The following is a 22,264-nucleotide window of genomic DNA, read 5'->3' as shown; positions in this document are numbered from 1 at the left end:
TGAGATGGAGTCTTGCTCTGTTGCCTAGGCTAGAGTGTAGTGGTTCGATTTCGGCTCACTGCAACCTCCACTTCCCGGGTTCAAGTGATTCTCTGCCTCAGCCTCCTGAGTAGCTGGGATTATAGGCACATGCCACCATGCCCAGCTAATTTTTCTATTTTAGTAGAGACAAGGTTTCCCCATGTTGGTCAGGCTGGTCTTGAACTCCTGACCTCAGGTGATCCACCCACCTCAGCCTTCCAAAGTGTTGGGATTACAGGCATGAGCCATTGCACATGGTCTGCTCCAGGTGATTTTTTTTTTTTTTTTAAGAAGGAGTCTCGCTCTGTCGCCCAGGCTGGAGTGCAGTGGTGCAATCTTAGCTCACTGCACACTCCACCTCCCAGGTGCACACCATTCTCCTGCCTCAGCCTCCCGAGCAGCTAGAACTACAGGCACCTGCTACGACGCCCGGCTGTTTTGTATTTTTATTAGAGACGGGATTTCACCATGTTAGCCAGGATGGTCTTGATCTCCTGACCTCGTGATCTGCCTACCTCGGCCTCCCAAAGTGCTGGGATTACAGGCGTGAGCCACTGCGCCCGGCCCAGGTGATTTTTTTTATTTGTGTTTGTACTATATAGAGATAGGGTCTCCCTGTTAACCAGGCTGGCCTCAAACTCCTGGGCTCAAGGGATCCTCCTGCCTCAGCCTCCCAAAGTGCTATGATTATAGGCATGAACCACTGTTCTAGTCCAAAGTGATGTTATGTGTAAAACCACTGAGAAATTTCCAGAAGAAGTGGGATGAGGGTGCGATGGAGGGGTGGTTGTTGGGCGGGTACCTGGAAAGGAAGTAAGGTTTGCAATGACGGTAATACAGGAGCTCTTTCAAAGTACGATATGGCAAACACAGATTACAAGGAATAGACTGGAAGTGCTATTCTGCAGTGTATCACCTGGCTATAAATGGAAACATTTAAAGAATGTATAAAAAATAAAAATAGCCTGGTCACGGTGGCTCATGCCTGTAATCCCAGCATTTTGGGAGGCCAAGGCAGGTGAATCACCTGAGGTCAGGAGTTCCAGACCAACATGGCCAACATGGTGAAACCCCATCTCCACTAAAAATACAAAATAAGCTCGGTGGTGTGGTGCATACCTGTAATCTCAGCAACTTGAGAGGCTGAGGCAGGAGAATCACTTGAACCCAGGAGGCAGAGGTTGCAGTGAGCTGAGATCACGCCTTTGCACTCCAGCCTGGGCCACAAGAGCAAAACTCTATCTTAAAAAATATAAATAAATAAATAAACAAAATAAAAAAATAGAGGCCAAGTGCTGTCCTGCCTGTAATCTCAGCACTTTGGGAGGCCGAGGCAGGTGGATCACTTGGGGCCAGGAGTTCAAGACCAGCCTGGCCAACATGGTGAAACCCCATCTCTACTAAAAATACAAAAATTAGCCAGGTGTCCCAGCTACCCAGGAGGTGGAGGTTACAGTGAGCTGAGAGTTGAGATCAGACCACTGCACTCCAGCCTGGGCGACAGATCGAGACTCTGTCTCAAAAAAAAAAAAAAAAAAAAAAAAAAAAAAAGGCCAGGTGCAGTGGCTCACATCTATAATCCCAGCACTTTGGGAGGCCAAAGCAGGTGGATCACGAGGTCAGGAGATCGAGACTATCCTGGCTAACACGGTGAAACCCTGCCTCTCCTAAAAATATAAAAAATTAGCCGGACGTGGTGGCACGTGCCTGTAGTACCAGTTATTCGGGAGAGTGAGGCAGGATAATCACTTGAACCTGGGAGGCGTAGGTTGCAGTGAGCCGAGATCGCGCCACTGCACTCCAGCCTGGGTGACAGAGCGAGACTCTGTCTAGAAAAAAAAAGAAAGAAAGAAACAGCCCAAATCATATCATTCTTTTATTTCTAAGAGAGGGCCTCAATCTGTTACCCAGGCTAGAATGCGGTGGCATGATCAAAGCTCAATTCAGCCTTCGTCTCCCAAGCTCAAGTGATCCTCCCACCTCAGCCTCCCAAGTAGCTGAGACTATAGGCAGACACCACCACGTTTAGCTAATTTTTAATTTTTTTTTTTTTTAGAGACAGGGTCTTGCCATGTTGCCCAGGCTGGTCTTGAACTCCTGGGCTCGAGCGATCCTCCTTCCTCAGCCTCCCAAAGTGCTGGAATTATAGTCATGAGCCACTGCATTCGGCCATATCATTTTTTTAAAGACTGAAAATAAAATACACAGATGCCTACAATGCAATTTCCCCTCAAGCTGCCACTGATGGTTTTTATATTAATACCTAAAAAAATTATATCTTGGTTGTTTGCAACAGAATAAATAGTAGGCACAAGAGGTGGCAGCAGAATTTTTTTTTTTTGAGACAGAGTCTTCGTCTTTTTTTTTTTTTTTTTTTTTTTTTTTTTTTTTTTGAGACGGAGTCTCGCTCTGTAGCCCAGGCACGGATCTCAGCTCACTGCAAGCTCCGCCTCCCGGGGTCCGGCCTCAGGCTACAGGCGCTGCAGAATTTTTTGTATTTTTTTTTTTTGAGACAGAGTCTTCGTCTCTTACCCACGTGGGAATGAAGTGGCACAATCTCGGCTCATTGCAACCTCTGCCCCCCAGGTTCAAGTGATCATCCTGCCTCAGTCTCCTAAGTAGCTGGGATTACTGGTGCCCACCACCAGGCCTGGCTAATTTTTGTATATTTAGTAGAAATGGGGTTTCACCATGTTAGCCAGGCTGCCCTGGAACTCCTGACCTCAAGCGATCAGCCCACCTATGTCTCCCAAAGTGCTGGGGTTACAGTGGTGAGCCACCGTGCCCCGCCAGAATGTTTAAGTCTAGTTAAACTCACCATAAATTTATATTTTAAAATGTGCATTCATTAAGTTTAGAATACTAGTAAGTGTACTCTTTTTTCAGAGAAGGACCTTTATTTCTTAAAGTATCTGACAGTACCTACTCCATGCAATTGTTTGTTTCTTTGTTGTTTGTTTTGAGACAAAGTCTTACTCTGTCACCCAGGCTGGAGTACAGTGGCACGATCTCAGCTCACTGCAACCTCTGGCTCCCAGGTTCAAGCAATTCTCCTGCCTCAGCCTCCTGAGTAGCTGGAATTACAGGTGCGTACCACCATGCCCAGTTGATTTTTCTATTTTTAGTAGAGACCGACAGGGTTTCACCATGTTGGCCAGGCTGGTCTCAAACTCCTAAACTCCTGAACTCCCGATCCACCCCCTTGACCTCCCAAAGTGCTGGGATTACAGGCAGGAGCCAAGGCTAGTGGCGTACTCCACACAATTGTAACAGTTAATAAATATTGTCATTCCATCCTGTGGGGTGGAGGTGAATAAAGATACATCTTAGCAAAAACAATACAGACAATTCAGGAAAGAGTTTCCAGTTTAATTACATCAAAGCTACATCCAAAGTAAAAATAATACTCAGAAACAAAGATTGCTTATAATTCCATAACATTTTAATTCTAAAGAGCCTTAATAAAAAGCCCCCCATTTCCAAATGTTCATCAAAAACAGAATGAATCAGTCTCATCAATAAGGGGGGAAAATCTAAGGAAAAAAGAAAAGGAGAGGGTGAGAGATGTAAGAGATGAATGAAGGCTGACAACTATTCTTCTTTATAAAGAGAAACACTGCTTCCTCAGTGTCACTTATGAACAGGCAGGAGGAAAGTAACTGTCCATATTTGCCTTATATACAGTATTGGGTAATTAAATGCCAGTTGGGCTGTTTAGGAATGGCTTGCTAAAACATTGAAAAAATGAAAGACTTCATCCTTGTCATAGACTGCCACTTCAGTGGAACATTCAGTGCACATGACTGGGTGATAGATTTCTTCCACATCTGTCTCTGCCTTCTCGGCAGCATCTTCCTGGTTAGACCTCATCTTCTTATGGCCTCGCCTTTTCTTCCTGTTCTCTGAGGCTTTATATCTTAGAACCTCCTCTTTGTTAATAGAACAATTCATCACAAACATTGCTCTATATTGAGTTTTGTACGATTCATGCCTAAGAGAAAAATGAAATGGAGAATCGGGGTTTATGTTCTATGTTAATAGTTTATCCATTTAGATAAAATTTGAGAACACCAAAAACTTAACTGAAATACCAACCAAAGTAAAGACAGAGGAATAAAGAAGCAAGTTTAAAGAAATTTTAAACAGTTGTTTTAAGAATAATTAAAACTTGTGAACACAGCTCACTGCAGCCTTGAACTCTTAGCCTCAAGTGACCCTCCTGCCTCAGCCTCCCTAGTAGCTGGTATTACAGGCACAAGCCACTGCACCAGGCAGAAGAAACATTTTAGTATATAACAGTATAAAGAAGAAATGTGTCTCTTTCCTTCTGCTTTTTGGAAGTAACTTTTATCTCAAGGGAAAAAAAATTTATTTGCTCTTTAAACTTAGAAAAAAGTTGTTGGAAACTTGCCAGGTAATGTGCACTAATCTTTGACTACTGTCTTTTCACATTGTGGCCTGAGACTCTGCCCTCTTCTCATTTTAGATGGCGCCATTGTGATCAACATTTTAGTAAAAGCTACAGGTTTAAAAGCTTAAGGAGCTTCTGACTTTATAATGTCTACTCTTAGCTATTATATATTTGATCAGTCTAACGTAGGGGTCCCCAAAGCCCGGGCCACAGACCAGTACCAGCCTGTGGCCTGTTAGGAACTGGGCAGCACAGCAGGAGGTGAGCAGCGGGCAAGCAAGCATTGCCAACTGAGCTCTGCCTCCTGTCAGATCAGCGGCAGCATTGCATTCTTATAAGTGTGAACCCTATCGTGAACTGCGCATGCGAGGGATCTAAGTTGCGTGCTCCTTATGAGAATCTAATGCTTGATGATCCAAGGTAGAACAATTTCATCCAGAAACCATCCCCCGACTTTGTTCACCTCATATATGTAATATTTTCCTACTTATTTTCCCACTTAGTAAGTTTTTTTTTTTTTTTCCCTTAGACCTCATGTAACAAAAATACCTATCTGGCTAAAAACAGTGAGCTCAAACTGTGCACTCACTAGCTCCAAATATTAACCTTCACCTTCACTACCATCAAAACCACCAGGAAGTAAGAATGTGCAAGTGGGCCGGGCGCGGTGGCTCAACCCTGTAATCCCAGCACTTTGGGAGGCCGAGATGGGCGGATCACGAGGTCAGGAGATCGAGACCATCCTGGCTAACACGGTGAAACCCCGTCTCTACTAAAAAATACAAAAAACTAGCCGGGCGCGGTGGCGGGCGCCTGTAGTCCCAACTACTCGGGAGGCTGAGGCAGGAGAATGGCGTGAACCCGGGAGGCAGAGCTTGCAGTGAGCTGAGATCTGGCCACTGCACTCCAGCCTGGGCGGCAGAGCGAGACTCCGTCTCAAAAAAAAAAAAAAAAAAAAAAAAAAAAAAAAAAAGAATGTGCAAGTGGGCACTTCTCAGGGAAAAATAATCTAACCTTTCAAAAAATATCTTCAAACATAAATAGTTCTAGTTTCTTGTATTAACTGTAACTGCTTGCATGACTTTATCTGTCTCAGATCTCTAAGAATCCCTTATCACGTTAATATATATTTTTCCCTTTCTCTGTATCCCTTGTGCATCAGAACAAATAATTTTTTCTAAACTTTCTTTTTTTTTTTTTTGAGACGAGGTCTCACTCTCTTGCCCAGAGCAAGAGTGCTGCAGTGCAGTGGCACAATCATGACTTACTGCAGCCTCTACCTCACAGGGTCAAGTGAGCCTCCCACTCCAGCTTCTCAATTAGCTAAGACTACAGGAATACACAACCATGCATGGCTAATTTTTTTCTTTTGTGGGGGGGGGGGTCTCCCTATGTTGCCCAAGCTGGTCTCGAACTCCTGGCCTCAAGCGATCCTCCTACCTTAGCCTCCCAAAGTGCTGGGATTACAGGTGTGAGCCACCACGCCCAACCTAAACTATTTTCTTAAAGAACACTCACTGGTGAAGGCCGGGTGCAGTGGCTCACGCCTGTAATCCCAGCACTTTGGGAGGCCGAAGCGGGCGGATCACGAGGTCAGGAATTCAAGACCAGCCTGACCAACATGGTGAAACCCCGTCGCTACTAAAAATACAAAAAGTAGCCAGGCATGATGTCACATGCCTGTAATCCCAGCTACTCAGGAGGCTGAGGCAGGAGAATCGTTTGAACCTGGGAGGTGGAGGTTGCAGTGAGCCGAGATTGCACCACGGCACTCCAGCCTGGGTGACAGAATGAGACTCCAGCTCAAAAAAAAAAAAAGAACACTCTTAGAAGTCTTAGATCATTTCCCCAAACTTTAAATAAAATTTTCATTAAAAAAAAAATTACTCCATTGTATTAGAACCTTGCATTAATATGGAACGTAATTTTCACCAGGGCCAATTAGATCATGAAGAAACTTTTGAATATAGGAACCCTATGTTATGGTTTAATTGGAAGAGAGGCAACTTAAGTACAAAGACCTCATCTCATAAACAAAGTCTTTGTTAACTTATATGCAAAATGCATAAGGCTCATATGTACAGTAAAAAATTGTTACAAATCATCACAAACCTCAAGCCAGGTAATAAGAATAAACCACAAATGGTTACTCATTAGTTCCTAGAACAAATCGACCACCCATATCATTATTTATTTTCAGTTAACTTGATTCAAAAGATGTACTAAGACAGCCACTTATAAGGCTACTAATAGAAGAAAAAAATCATGCCTATAATCCCAGCACTTTGGGAGGCCGAGGTGGACAGATAGCTTGAGACCAGGAGTTTGAAACCAGCCTGGCCAATATGGTGAAACCCCATCTGTACTAAAAATACAAAAATTAACGGAGTATGGTGGCGCACGCCTGTAGTCCCAGCTACTTGAGAAGCTGAGGCACGAGAATCGCTTGAACCTGGGCGGCGGAGGTTGCAGTGAGCAGAGACGGTGCCACTGTACTCCAGCCTGGGTGACAGAGTGAGACCCTGTCTCAAAAAAAAAAAAAAAAAAAAAAGGAACCCCTAATTTACAGGCCAATTGGATAAAAGGCATGGGTAACCTAGGGACCTCCTACTTGCAATGGCATCTGAAGTGGTGAAGGCAGTCTTAATAAGACTGATCTCAACCTGTGGGTTCTGCACTAACTCCAGTAGTGTCCGAATTATATTGCAGGATACTCCATGTCCACAGAAAATTGAAAATTGTTTGATATGGGGGGGGCGGAAGCTCCACACATTTGGTATCAGAAGTGCTGTGAGTAGAGATAATAGTTTTTCTTTTAAGGTATTACATCATTGCACAACACATACGCAGTTTCACCGAATCCTTATTAGCACTGACAAGTGCTTTATTAGCAAAGCTACTTTTTAAATAAAAATTTTTATCGATATATCATAGATGCACATATTTTCAGGGGGTACATGTGATAATTTAACATATTCATATAATTTGTAAAGATCAAATCAGTATAATTGAGAGATCCATCACCTTAAATATTTATTTATTATTTTTTAAGACAGTCTCACTCTTACCCAGACTGGGGTGCAATGTTGTGATCTCAGCTCACTGCAACCTCCACCTCTCAGGTTCAAGCGATTCTCCTGCCTCAGCCTCCTGAATAGCTGGGATTACAGGCACGTGCTACTATGCCCGGTTAATTTTTGTATTTTTAGTAGAGACAGGGTTTCATCATGTTGGCCAGGCTGGTGTTGAATTCCTGACCTCAGGTGATCCGCCCGCCTCAGCCTCCCAAAGTGCTGGGATTACAGGCATGAGCCATCATGCCCAGCCAATATTTATCTTTTCTTTATGCCAGAAACATTTGAATTATTCTCTTCTAGCTATTGTGAAATATACAATAATTTTTTCTACAATAGATTATTTTAAACTATAATTCATCCTGCTGATCAATAGGCACTTAGGTAGGTATTTTGGCTATTGTAACTAGTGCTACAATAAACATGAGAGTACAGATATTGCTTTGATATATTGATTTCCTTTCTTTTGGATATATACCCAGTAGCAGAATTGCTGGATCATATGGTAGTTCTATTTTTAGTTTTTTGAGGAACTTCCATAGTTTTCCATAGTGGCTATACTAATTTACATTCCCACCAACAGTGTTCAAGGGTTCCCCTTTCTCTGCATCCTCACCAGCATCCCACATTCCCTGTCTTTTTTATAAAAGCCATTCTAAACAGGGTGAGATATCTCATTGTGATTTTGATTTCCATTTCCATGATGTCCATTTCCATCCATGATTAGTGATGTTGAACATTTTTTCATATACTTGTTGGCCATTTCTATGTCTTCTTTTGAGAAATGTGTATTCCAATATTTTGCTCAATTTTTTTTTTTTTTTTGAAGTTTGAGTAAAATTGGTATTAGCTCTTTAAGCCATCAGGTACTGGGCTTTTTTCTTTTTTTTTTTTTTTTGATAAGGGGCTTTTTACTATGGCTTTGATCTCATTACTCAATATTGGTTTGTTGAGTTTTTCTATTTCTTCATGGTTCAATCTTGGTAGGCTGTATGTGTTCAGGAATTTATTCACTTCTAGGTTTTCTAATTTGTTGGCATATAATTGTTTGTAATGGTGTCTAACGATTCTTTGTATTTCTTTTTTTTTTTGAGACAGAGTCTCGCTCTGTCGCCCAGGCTGGAGTGCACTGGTGCAATCTCGGCTCACTGCAAGCTCCACCTCCCAGGTTCACACCATTCTCCTGCCTCAGTCTCCCACGTAGCTGAGACTATAGGCACCCGCCACCATGCCTGGCTAACTTTTTTGTATTTTTATTAGAGATGGGATTTCACCGTGTTAGCCAGGATGGTCTCAATCTCTGACCTCGTGATCCGCCCACGTTGGCCTCCCAAAGTGCTGGGATTACAGGTGTGCGCCACCACACCTGGCCAATTGTATTTCTTTTTCTTTTTAGATGGAGTTTCACTCTTGTCCAAGCTGGTGTGCAATGGTGTGATCTCAGCTCACCACAACCTCTGCCCCCTGGGTTCAAGTGATTCTCCTGCCTCAGCCTCCCAAGTAGCTGGGATTACAGGAATGCACCACCATGCCTGGCTAATTTTGTGTTTTTTAGTAGAGACAGGGTTTCACTATGTTGGTCAGTTTGGTCTCGAACTCCTGACTTCAGGTAATCTGTCCACCTCGGCCTCCCAAAGTGCTGGGATTACAGGCATGAGCCACCGCGCCTAGCCTGATTCCTTGTATTTCTGTGGTCTCAGTTGTTATGCCTTCTCTTCTGTTTCTAATTTATTTGGGCCTTTTCTCTTTTTTTCTTAGTCTAAGAGGTTTGTCAATTGTATCTTTTAAATTTGTCAACTTTTAATTTCATTAATCTTCTGGCTTGTTTGTTTGGGTTTCCTGGGGTCTCAATTTCATTCATTCCTGCCTTGATCTTTTTTTTTTTTGAGACGGATTCTCGCTCTGTCACCCAGGCTGGAGTACAGTGGCGAGATCTCAGCTCACTGCAAGCTCCGCCTCCCGGGTTCACGCCATTCTCCTGCCTCAGCCTCCGGAGTAGCTGGGACTACAGGCGCCCGCCACCTCGCCTGGCTAGTTTTTTGTATTTTTTAGTAGAGACGGGGTTTCACCGTGTTAGCCAGCATGGTCTCGATCTCCTGACCTCGTGATCCACCCGTCTCGGCCTCCCAAAGTGCTGGGATTACAGGCTTGAGCCACCGCGCCCGGCCCTGCCTTGATCTTTATTATTTCTTTCCTTTTATTTATTTTTTGAGATGGAGTCCGCTCTGTTGCCCAGGCTGGAGTGCAATGGTGCGATCTTGGCTCACTGCAACCTCTGCCTCCCGGGTTCAAGCGATTCTCCTGCCTCAGCCTCCTGAGTAGCTGGGATTACAGGTGCACGCCACCACACCCGGCTCATTTTTGTATTTTTAGTAGAGACGGGGTTTCACCAGGTTGGTCAGGCTGGTCTCAAACTCCTGACCTCGTGATCCACCTGCTTTAGCCTCCCAAAGTGCTGGGATTACAGGTGTGAGCCACCATGCCCAGCCTCTTTCCCTCTATTAACGTTGGATTTGGTCTGTCCCGCTTTTCTAGTTCTTTGAGGTATATCATTAGATTATTTGGGTGAAACGTTCTGTAAATGTCAGTTGGGCTTCTTTGGTCTACTGTGTAGTTTAACTCTGATGTTTCTTTATGGTTTTCTATCTGGATGATCCGTCCATTACTGAGAGTGGGGTGTTGAAGTCCCCTACTATTATTGTATTGCAATACTAATACTGTATTGTGTCTCTCCCTTCAGATTTTTTTTTTTTTTGAGATGGAGTCTCACTCTGTCACTCAGGCTGCAATGCAATAGCACAATCTTGGCTCACTGCAACCTCCACCTCCCAGCTTCAAGCGATTCTCCTGCCTCAGCCTCCCGAGTAGCTGGCTTACAGGCACCTGCCATCATGCCCAGCTAATTTTGGCATTTTTTGGACATGGGGTTTCACCATGTTGGCCAGGCTGGTCTTCAACTCCTGACCTCAGGTAATCCTCCCACCTCAGCCTCCCAAAGTGTTGGGATTACAGGCGCGAGCCACTGTGCCCGGCCCCTTTGGATCTATTAATGTTTATGTACCTGGGAGTTCCAATGTTGGCTGCATAGATATTTATACTGTTATATAAATTCCTCTGGCTGAATTGACCCCTTTATATAGTAAACTTCTTTGTTTCCTTTTTACAGTCCTTGATTTATAGTCTGTTTTAAGGACAGCTATTCCTATACTGGTTTCCAGTTGCATGAAATATGTTTTCCCATTCATGTTCAGTCCATGTGTCCTTACAAGTGAAGTAAGTTTCTTCTAGGCAGCATACAGTTGAGTCTTGTTTCTTGATCCATTCAGCCACTGTCTGCCTTTTATTTGGAGAAGTGAGTCCATTCACATTGTGTTATTACTGATAAGTAAGGATTTGCTACTGATATGGCTTGGGTTTGTGTCCCTACCCCAATCTCATGTCAAATTGTAATCTCCAACATTGGAGGTAGGACCTGATGGGAGGTGACTAGATCTTGGGGGCAGATTTCCCCTCGTGCTGCTCTTGTGATAGTGAGGACTCACAAGATTTGATTGTTTAAAAGTATGTGGCACCTTCCCTGTCTCTCTTCCTCCTGCTCTGGCCGTGTAAGATATGCCTGCTTCTCCTTTGCCTTCTGCCATCATTAAAAGATTCCTGGCCAGGCGTGCTGGCTCACACCTATAATCCCAGCACTTTGGGAGGTCAAGGCAGGTGGATCACCTGAGGTCAGGAGTTCAAGACCAGCCTGACCAATATGGTGAAACCCCATCTCTACTAAAAATACAAAAATTAGCCAGGAGTGGTGGCGTGTGCCTGTAGTCCCAACTACTTGGGAGGCTGAGACAGGAGAATTGCGTGAACCTGGGTGGTGGAGGTTGCAGTGAGCCAAGATTGTGCCACTGCACTCCAGTCTGAGTAACAAGCAAGACTCCCTCTCAAAAAAAAAAAAAAAAAAAAAAAAAAATTTCCTGAGGCCTCCTCAGCCATGCTTCCTATACAGCCTGTGAAACTGTGAGCCAATTAAACCTCTTTCTTTGTAAATTATCCAGTCTCGGTTATTTCCTTATAGCAGTGCAAGAGCAGACTAATACAACTACTGGCATTTTGCTACTTATTTTCTGGTTGTTTTGTAACTCTTCCCTTCCTTACTGTCTTCCTTTGTGATTAAGTGATTTTCTCTGGTAGTATGTTTTAATCCATTGCTTTTTGAGTTTGGTGAATCTATTATAGGTTTTTGCATTATGGTTATCATGAAGCTCACAAAAAAAATCTTACAGATATAACAAGTTTCTTTTCTTTTCTTTTTTCTTTTTAATGTTGAAACAGAGTTTCACCTTTGTTGCCCAGGCTGAAGTGCAGTGGCGCAATCTTGGCTCACTGCAACCTCCACCTCCCTGGTTCAAGTGATTCTCCTGCCTCAGACTGCTGAGTAGCTGGGATTACAGGTGTCTGCCACCATGCCCAGCTAATTTTTTATATTTTTAGTAGAGATGGGGTTTTACCGTGTTGGCCAGGCTGGTCTCAAACTTCTGACCGCAGGTGATTCACCTGCCTCAGCCTCCCAAAGTGCTGGGATTACAGGCATGAGCCACCATGCCTGGCCCAGTTCTTTCTTTTCTCTATTTTTTTCTTTTTTTTTTTGAGACAGGGTCTCACTCTGTCACTCACGCTGGAGTGAAGTGGCGTGATCTTGGCTCACGGCGACCTCCACCTCCTTGGTTCAAGCAATTGTCCTGCCTCAGTCTCCCCAGTAGCTGGGATTACAGGCACGTGCCACCACACTCAGCTAATTTTTGTATTTTTAGTAGAGACGGAGTTTCACCATGTTGGCCAGGCTGGTCTTGAACTCCTGACCTCAGGTGATCCACCCGCCCCTGTCTCCCAAAGTGCTAGGATTACAGGCGTGAGCCACCATGCCCAGTCCTTTATTTCTGAGACAGGGTCTCACTCTGTCTGCCAGGCTGGAATGCAGTGGTGCAATCTCAGCTCACCGCAACCTGTGCCTCTCAGGTTCAAACAATTCTCGTGCCACAGCCTCCCAAATAGCCGGGATTATAGGCAAATCCCACCACGCTCAGCTAATTGTTAAATATTTTTAGTAGAGAGGGGTTTCATCATGTTGGCCAGGCTTGTCTCAAACTCCTGGCCTCAAGTGATGCACCCGCTTCGGCCTCCCAAAGCGTTTGGATTACAGGCATGAGCCACCACACCCAGCCTGGCATTTTTTTTTTTTTCATTCTACTCCCTCCTGATCTGTATAGTTTCCATTGAGAAGTCTGTTGCCAGATGAACTGTAGCTATTTTATGTTATTTGCTTCATTTCTCTCGCTCCTTTCAAGATCCTCTCTTTGTCCATAACCTTTGGACAGTTTTATTGTTTTATTGTTATATGCCTGGGGGTGGTTTTATTTGGGTCAAATGTGTTTGGTGTTCTCTGGCCATAAATATCTTCTTCTTAAGTTTTGGGACATTTTCTGCTATTATTATTATAATTATTATTTTTGAGACCAAGTTTTGCTCTTGTTGCCCAGGCTGTAGTGCAATGGTGTGATCTCAGCTCACTGCAACCTCTGACTCCTGGGTTCAAGCGATTCTCCTGCCACAGCCTCCCAAGTAGCTTGGATTACAGGCATGCACCACCCCGCCCAGCTAATTTGTTTACATTTTTAGTAGAGACAGGGTTTTACCATGTTGGCCAGGCTGGTCTTGAACTGCTGACCTCAGGTGATCACCCACCTCCGCTTCCCAGAGTGCTGGGATTACAAGTGTCAGCCACCATTCCCAGCTACTGCTATTATTTTTTTGAATAAGCTCTCTACCCCTTGCTTTTGCTCTACTCCCTCTTGAGTACCAATTCTTAGATTTAATCTTTTGAGGTAATATTTTATATCTTGTAGGAGATCTTCATTCCTTTTCTTTCTCCTCTGTGCATTTTCAAACAGTGTATCTTTAAGCTCACTGATTCTTTCTTTTGTTGATCCTTTCTGCTGTTGAGAGCCTCTAATGAATTTTTTAGTTCAGCAAATGTATTTCTCAGAGTTCCCAGATTTCTTTTTTTCTTCTTGAGATGGAGTCTCGCTCCATCGCCCAGGCTGGAGTGCAGTGGCATGATCTCGGCTCACTGCAACCTCTGCCTCCCGGGTTCAAGCGATTCTCCTGCCTCAGTCTCCCGAGTAGCTGGGATGATAGGCGCTTGCCACCATGCCCAGCTAATTTTTTTTATTTTTAGCAGAGAGGGGGTTTCATCGTGTTAGCCAGAATGGTCTCAATCTTCTGACCTCGTGATTGGCCCGCCTCGGTCTCCCAAAGTGCTGGGATTACAGGCATGAGCCCCTGCGCCCGTCCGAGTTCCCAGATTTCTGTTGTATTTTATTTTGTTCTTCTTTTAGAGACAGAGTCTGACTCTGCCACCCATTCTGGAATATAGTGGCACAATCATGACTCACTGCAGCCTCGACTTCCTGGGCTCAAGTGATCTTCCCACCTCAGCCTCCAAAGTAGCTGGGTCTGTAAGCGTATGCCAACACACCAACTAAGTTTTTTCATTTTCTGTAGAGACAGAGTCTTACTATGTTGCCCAGACTGGTCTCAAACTCCTGGCCTCAAGCCATCCTCCTACCTTGGCCTCCCAAAGTACTGGGATTACAGATATGAGCCACTGTGCCCATAATTTCTTAATTATTTTGATCTCTTTGTTAAATTTCTCTGATAAATTTCTGAATTGTCTGGGCTGTCTTGGAGAATTTTTTTTTTTTTTTTTTTTTTTTTTTTTTTTTTGACGCGGAGTCTTGCTCTGTGCCCCAGGCTGGAGTGCAGTGGCGCGATCTCGGCTCACTGCAAGCTCCGCTCCCCCGGGTTCATGCCATTCTCCTGCCTCAGCCTCCCGAGTAGCTGGGACTACAGGCGCCCGCCACCTCGCCCGGCTAATTTTCTTGTATTTTTAGTAGAGACGGGGTTTCACCGTGTTAGCCAGGATGGTCTCGATCTCCTGACCTCATGATCCGCCCGTCTCGGCCTCCCAAAGTGCTGGGATTACAGGCTTGAGCCACCGCGCCCGGCCTGAGAATTTTCTTAAAACTGCTATTTTGAATTCTTGGTCAGAGAGTTCACACATCATAGTATTGTTGGGGTCAGTCACTGATTCCTTGTTTTATCCATTTGAAGAGGTCATGGTTCCATTTGCTACTGTGTCTTATGGATGTAAAGGTATGTCTTTGTATTGAAGGATTATTTATTCCAGTCTTCTCTGCTTGGCTTTTTTTGGTTATTAGTTATGTTTACCTAGAGATACTTTGTAATTTGCAATTTGCATGTTGATATTCTTTCTTCTTTCTTCCCACTATGTCACTGCTTCCTTTTTGGCACTAGATGGCACTTTAAGCCACAGTTCTAGTAAACACTGAGAGTGCTGCCTGTTCCAAATGAAGCCGCGGGTGGGTCCCAAAGAGGACAGGGATATCCTAGTAGGATGGGAATGCTGGCTAAGGGTTCACACTTGGGACCTGGCTTTGTCTCTGCCTATATCCTTCTTTGTCTCTGGCTATCCTCAGTGATATTTTTTCCTTCAGCCACTCTCAGTGCTTCCTATGGGTTGAGGCAGGGACAAATCTCTTACTAGAGAACTCAAAAAGGTAAAGAAGCTGGTTGTACACTTCAATCTCACTTTTTCTAATGTAAAAATCTTGAGCTCAGGGGAATTTTTCTGCTCACTTGGTGCCAGGCAGATTGTGGAGAAGGATAAGCAGATATGGAAGAACAATTCTCTTACTGTCTGCTTTAAATTTTTTTCACTTCTCCGTGGCCCTAGAAACTGTCTCCTCCTTATACTGCGATCTGGGATACTGGTGATGATAGCTTCAGTGCTGTATATTTGGTTTTGGTATTCTGCAGGTGGAAGGAAAGCCAGTTTGCTTCTATGCTGCTATTTTGCACTAGAAAAGAACCTTTTTTTTTTTTTTTTTTTTTTTTTTAGAGATGGGGATCTCACCTTTGTTTTGTTGCCCAGGCTGGAGTGCAATGGTCATAGCCCACTGCAGTCTTGAATTCCTGAGCTCAAGCCATCCTCTCACCTCAGCCTATCGAGTAGCTGGGTCTACAGGCATACATCACTATACTGAGCTAATTTTTTTTATTTTTTATTTTTTGTAGAGATGAGGTATCACTATGTTGCCTAGGCTGGTCTCAAACTCCTGGGCTCAAGTGATCGCGTCAGCCTCCCATAGTACTGGGATTACAGGCATGAGTCACTGTGCCCAGCTTTAAAAGTATAAAAGCTACTTTTAATAGAACTATATATAACCAAAATTAATTGTATAAAGATTAATCACACAGCACCAAGAATATAAGTACAGAACCTTATCAGAATTCCTGAGTACCCATCTGTTTCTGGGGTGGGCACAGTGGCTCACGCCTGTAATTCCAACCCTTTGGGAGACCGAGGTGGGCAGATCACTTGAAGTCAGGAGTTCGAGACTAACCTGGCCAACACGGTGTGACCCTGTCTCTACTAAAAATACAAAAATAAGGCTGGCTGTGGTAGCTCACACCTAAGTAATCCCAGCACTTTGGGAGGCCAAGGCGGGTGGATCACAAGGTCAGGAGTTCAAGATCAGTCTGGCCAAGATGGTGAAACCCTGTCTGTACTAAAACTACAAAAATTAGCCAGGTGTAGTGGCAGGCGCCTGTAATCCCAGCTACTTGGGAGGCTGAGGCAGGAGAATCACTTGAACCTGGGCGGCAGAGGTTGCAGTGAACCGAGATTGCACCACTGCACTCCAGCCTGGGCGACAGAGTGAGACTCCATCTCAAAAAAACAAAACAAAACAAAACAAAATATATATATAGATCTAGATCTAGATCTACATATATAGATAGATCTAAATCTAGATATACACACACACAAAAACTAGCCAGGCATGGTGGTGGCCACCTGTAATCCCAGCTACCTGGGAGGCTGAGGCAGGAGACTCGCTTGAACCCACGGGGCGGAGGCTGCAGTGAAGCGAGATTGTGCCACTGCACTCCAGCCTGGGCAACAGAGCGAGACTCTGTCTTCAAAAAAAAAAAGTCTGTTTCTGATTTAAACAAAATGTGTGTGTGTGTGTGTCCTTCATCCATTACCTTTGACAATCAAGGCAAAGTGTGGTCATGCAGGCAGGACAATTCAAGACAGCATCACTATTTGGAACAGGCTGTTGTTGACGTGACCTCTGTAGTCCCAAACCATGGTAACTAGAACAGAAGAAGAAAGTGGGGAGAAAAACATATTAAAACCAGATCTTGGTTTCTAGTGTCATTTTCCAATAAAAAGAACTAGTACTCTTCAGAGAAATGGCTAATTCTAGGAATGAGGAACATAAGATGAACCTGGAGCATCTTTTAGTGCCAGAAAAGACGTTCAAGAAAACAAAAACAAAACAGTGAGGTGGTTATGACAAAGGGAAACAGGAGCCAACTGAACGAGTCACCAACTGCCAAAGCTGAAACAAACTGAGCAACAAAAATAAAGCAGTATTGGAATACAACCCAAAGTATAAAATAAATACCCACGAGTCCATGCTAATATAAATGTACTGAATAGATAAATAAATGGGGGAGAACAGACAAATCCCTACACAGAATTCTAAATAATCTATAAAGATGCTCTTCCCTCACATTGGTGGAGTATAACTCCCTAGTCCTTAAGTCTGGGTTGGACACAGTGACTTCCTTCCAAAGAGTACAGTAAGGTAAGGCGGGTAAAGACTAACTTTACAGTAGAGAACATTAACGCTGGTCAGCAAGGTGATAAGGTCAACATCAACACACAAAACTCAGGTTGGTAGTATGTACTCTTGATACAATGTGATGAAAATGGCTCTCTACTTCTATGTTCTCACTCATAAAAACCCATAATCCCATCCTAATTATGAGAGAAAACAACAGACAAATTCCAACAGAGGGGCCTCCTACACATACCTGATTAGTGCTCCTCAAAGTAATTAAGGGCACTGAAAACAAGGAAAGTCTAAGAAACTGACATAGTCAAGAAGAGCCTAGGGAGACATGATAACTAAAAGTAATGTACTATCCTACATGGGATCCTCAAACAGAAAAAGAACAGTACATAAAAACTAAGGAAATTTTTTTAAATTATGAACTTTGATTAATAATAATGTATCAAGGCTGGGAGTGGTGGCTCACGCCTGTAATCCCAGCACTTTGGGAGGCCGAGGTGGGTGGATCACGAGGTCAAGAGATTGAGACCATCCTGGCCAACATGGTGAAACCCCGTCTCTACTAAAAATACAAAAATTAACTGGGCGTGGTGGCGGGTGCCTAGAATCCCAGCTACTTGGGAGGCTGAGGCAGAGAACTGCTTGAACCCCGGAGGTGGAGGTCGCAGTGAGCCAAAATTTTGACACTGCACTCCAGCCTGGGTGACAGAGCGAGACTCCATCCCAAAAAAACAAAACCAAAAATAAGCATAGAGCCATGCTGGAATTACACCTGTAATCCCAGGCCAAGGTGGGCAGACCACTTGAGCCTATGAGTTTGAGACCAGCCTGAGCAACATGGTGAAACCCTGTCTCTATAAGAAAATTAAAAAAATAAAATGAAAATAAAAATAAATAAGCATAAACTGGGCATGGTGGCTCACACCTGTAATCCCAGCACTTAAGGAGGCCAAGGCAGGAGGGGATTGCTTGAGCCCAGGAGTTTAAGATCAATCAGCCTAGGCAACATAGCAAGACCTCGTGTCTATTAAAAATTAAATTAGAAACAAAAAAAACAAACATGCACTCAGGACACTGAGGCAGGGGGATCATTTGAGCCCAGGAGTTCAGGGCTGCATTGAGGTATGATAGCATCACTGCACTACGGTCTGGGCAACAGAGCAAGACCCTGTCTTTAAATTAAAAAAAAGAAGACTGGGTGCAGTGGCTCACGCCTGTAATCCCAAAACTTTGGGAGGCCGAGGTGGGCGGATCATCTGAGGTCAGGAGTTCGAGACAAGCCTGACCAACATGGAGAAACCCCATCTCTACTAAAAATACAAAATCAGCCAGGCGCAGTGGCACATGCCTGTAATCCCAGCTACTCAGGAGGCTGAGACAGAAGAATCGCTTGAACCTGGGAGGAGGACGTTGCAGTGAGCTGAGATCACATTTGCACTCCAGCCTGGCCAACAAGAGCAAAAGTCCATCTCAAAAAAAAAAAAAAAAAAAAGGCTTGGCACAATGGCTCACACCTGTAATGCCAGCACAGGAGGTGAAGACAGGAGGATCACCTGGGGCCAGGAATTCAAGCTCACGTTGGGCAATATGGCTAGACCTCGCCACTAAAAAAAAAATTTTTAATTAGCCAGGCGGTGTGTGCCTATAGTCCCAGCTACTCAGAAGGCTGAGGTGGGAGGAGTGCTTGAACCCGGGAGGCAGTGTGTGCCTACAGTCACAGCTACTCAGGAAGCTGAAGCAGGAGGAGTGCTTGAACCCAGAAGTTTGAGGTTACAGTGAGCTGTAACTGCACCACTGCACTCCAGCCCAGGCATCTCTTAAAAAAAGGTGGGGGCGAAGGGTGTGGAAACAACACAAACATCCATCCCTCAGTGAATGAAAGGATAAACAAATTGTGATATAGACATACAATGGGATACTATTCAGCCATAAAAAGTAGAGAAGTACTGACATATGATAAAATGTAGATGAACCTCAAAAGCACTATGCCCAGTGAAAGCAGCCAGATAAAAAAAGTCACAAACTATGTAATATCCCATTCATACGAAATATCTAAAATAAGCAAATCCACAGAGACAGTGCACATATCAGTGGCTGCCAAGGGGCTGAGGGGAAGGGTAGGGAAACTACCTAACAGTACAGGGTTTCCTTTTGGGATGATGAAAATCATTGACACTACATAAAAGTGGTGGCTGTACAACATTGTGAATGGTATTAAATGCCACTAAATTGTTCACTTTTAAAGTGGGCAATGTTGTTATGTGAATTTCATCTCAAAAAAAAATTTTAACTGCTCCTTGCAGAGCAGGGATACCCCATAAGCAGTGTACCTAGAGTAGCTTCATCTTAATTTTTTTTTTTTTTTTTTTTTTTTCAGACAGTCTCACTCAGTCAACCAGGCTGGAGTACAGTGGTACAATATCGGCTCACTGCAACCTCTACCTCCTGGGATCAAGCAATTCTTGTGCCTCCAGAGTAGCTGTGATTACAGGCGCACACCACCACACCCAGCTAATTTTTGTATTTTTAGTAGAGACAGGGTTTTGCCATGTTGGCCAAGCTGGTCTTGAACTCCTGACTTCAAGTGATCCACCCGCCTTGGCCTCCCAAAGTGCCGGGATTATAGGCTTGAGCCATCATGCCCAGCCTCATCTCAATTTTTAAAAATCAAATTTGTAAGTAGTTAAAAAGAACAATTTGCTAAATCCACTCTTCATCCACAAAAGCTTTTTATTATTTGAGACAGGGTCTCACTCTGTCGTCCAGGCCGGAGTGGAGTGGCGTGATCTCGGCTCACTGCAACCTCCACCTCCCAGGATCAAGCGATTCTCCCGCCTCAGCCTCCTGAGTAGCTGGAATTACAGGTGTGCACCACCATTGCCCCACTAATTTTTGTATTTTTAGTAGAGACAGGGTTTCACCATGTTCACCAGGCTGGTCTCAAACTCCCGACCTCAGGTGATCCACCTGCCTCAGCCTCCCAAAGTGGCTGGGATTACAGGCATAAGCCACTACCCTGGCTCATCCACATAAACCCTTAATCTCAAAGTAATTTAAAACGACATCTGAAAAAAAAAAAGTCAGTTTTTCTTGAAGGAAAGATTGACTAACACAGCCTGAATTCAACGAGTTTTTTTAAAAAATAAAACAATTGTCGGGCCAGGTGCAGGGGCTCACGCCTATAATCCCAGCACTTTGGGAAGCCGAGGTGGGTGAATCATGAGGTCAGGGGTTTGAGACCAGCTTGGCCAACATGGTGAAACCCTGTCTCTACTAAAAATACAATAAATTAGCTGGGCGCGGTGGCGGGCGCCTGTAATCCCAACTACTCGGGAGGCTGAGGCAGGAAAATCTCTTGAACCCGGGAGGCAGAGGTTGCAGTGAGTTGAGATCGCGCCACCACACTCCAGCCCAGGTGACAGTGCAAGACTCCGTCTCAAAAAATAATAATAATAAAATAAAATATAAAATTTAAAATTTAAAAAAAAATTGTCTCACTAAAATTTGCTGGTTATTTTCAAAATAAACTATTGAGCAGTTTTTTTCTCAAACTTTTTTGTTTGTGTGTGTGTATGTGTTTGTGTAAACATATACACATATATTCAAAATGTGAATGTAGTAAAAATCATCTTTCAATCATTTTTTCCTAAAGATTCTAAACATTAAGTTCTTACCCCCTTCTCTGTGCATCAACCCAGGCCTGATCTCTGTTATCTTTTTCAGGATCATACAGTAATTCGTCATTTGTTGGAATCTTGTGTTGTTTCTTCTTTTTTTTCTTGGTCACCTGTACTAATTTTGAAAATGTTAGGATATGGCTAAGAATCATGTGTCAAGTTCACACTTCTTTAAATGAATAGTCTCATTTCCCAAGCTACACATTTATTTTTATTTTCCCTAAAAAGTTTTAAAAGGGACGGGTGCAGTGGCTCACACCTATAATCCTAGCACTTTGGGAGGCCAAGGTGGGTGCATCACCTGATGTCATGAGTTCGAGACCAGCCTGGACAACATAGCAAAACCCCGTCTCTACTAAAAGTACAAAATTAGGGCCAGGGGCGGTGGCTCACGCCTGTAATCCCAGCACTTTGGGACACCAAGGCGGGCAGATCACCTGAGGTCAGGAGTCTGAGACCAGCCTGGCCAACATGGTGAAACCTGTCTCTACTAAAAATACAAAAATTAGCTGGGTATGGTAGCGGGCACCTGTAATCCCAGCTACTTGGAGGCCTGAAGCAGAAAAATTGCTTGAACCCAGGAGGCAGAGGTTGCAGTGAGCCGAGATCATGCCACTGCACTTCAGCCTGGGTGACAAGAGCGAGACTCTGTCTCAACAAAAAAGAAAAAAATAAAATAAAATATAAAATTAGCCAGGCCTGGTGGCAGGCACCTATAATCCTAGCTACTTGGGAGGCTGACACAGGAGAATCGCTTGAACCTGGGTAGGGGGTCAGAGGTTGCAGTGAGCTGAAATCGTGCCACTTCACTCCAACCTCTGCAAAAGAGCGAAAACTCTGTCTCCAAAAAAAGACAAGGTAAAAAAGGCCAGAGGCCAGGCGCAGTGCCTCATGCCTGTAATCCCAGCACTATGGGAGGCCAAGGGGGGAAGATCAACTGAGGTTGGGAGTTTGAGACCAGCCTGACCAACATGAAGAAGCCCTGTCTCTACTAAAACTACAAAATTAGCCGGGCATGGTGGAGCATGCCTGTAATCCCAGCTACTCAGGAGGCTGAGGCAGGAGAATCACTTGAACTCAGGAGGTGGAGGTTGCGGTGAGCCGAGATTGTGCCATTGCACTCCAGCCTGAGCAACAAAAACGAAACTCTGTCTCAAAAAAAAAAAAGTTAAAAAAACCCTTCATCTAAACAAGTGCTTGTCCAGGTGGGGTGCGGTAGTTCACACCTATAATTCTAGAGCTTTGAGGGGCTGAGACAAGAGGATCACTTGAGGCCAGGAGTTCAAAACCAGCCTGGCCAGCATAATGAGACCCCATCTCTACACAAATAAAAATTAAAAATTAGCCAGGCACACCTGTAGTCCT

General features: G+C 44.1%; 1 protein-coding gene across 2 annotated transcripts in view; it reads right to left on the bottom strand.

The window, feature by feature from the left end:
• Nucleotides 1–3,441: 3,441 nt before the first annotated feature.
• The window catches only part of EAPP (E2F associated phosphoprotein), a 29,050-nt gene continuing 10,227 nt past the window's right edge, over nt 3,442–22,264 (bottom strand). The window contains exons 4-6 of one of the 2 annotated variants that reach the window (XM_050798119.1): nt 20,897–21,014; nt 16,627–16,737; nt 3,442–4,012 (exon numbers count right to left, since the gene is read on the bottom strand). In XM_050798119.1, coding sequence (XP_050654076.1) covers nt 3,736–4,012; nt 16,627–16,737; nt 20,897–21,014 — 506 coding nt within the window. In that variant the 3' untranslated portion in view covers nt 3,442–3,735. The remainder of the gene's footprint in view (nt 4,013–16,626; nt 16,738–20,896; nt 21,015–22,264) is intronic. The other variant, XM_050798120.1, reaches the window with a different exon arrangement.

The sequence above is a fragment of the Macaca thibetana genome, chromosome 7 (genome assembly GCF_024542745.1).
Source record: "Macaca thibetana thibetana isolate TM-01 chromosome 7, ASM2454274v1, whole genome shotgun sequence".
Taxonomy (NCBI): Eukaryota; Metazoa; Chordata; class Mammalia; order Primates; family Cercopithecidae; genus Macaca; species Macaca thibetana.
Note: the sequence above shows the minus strand (reverse complement) of the source record. Positions and strands in the feature narration are given on the sequence as shown.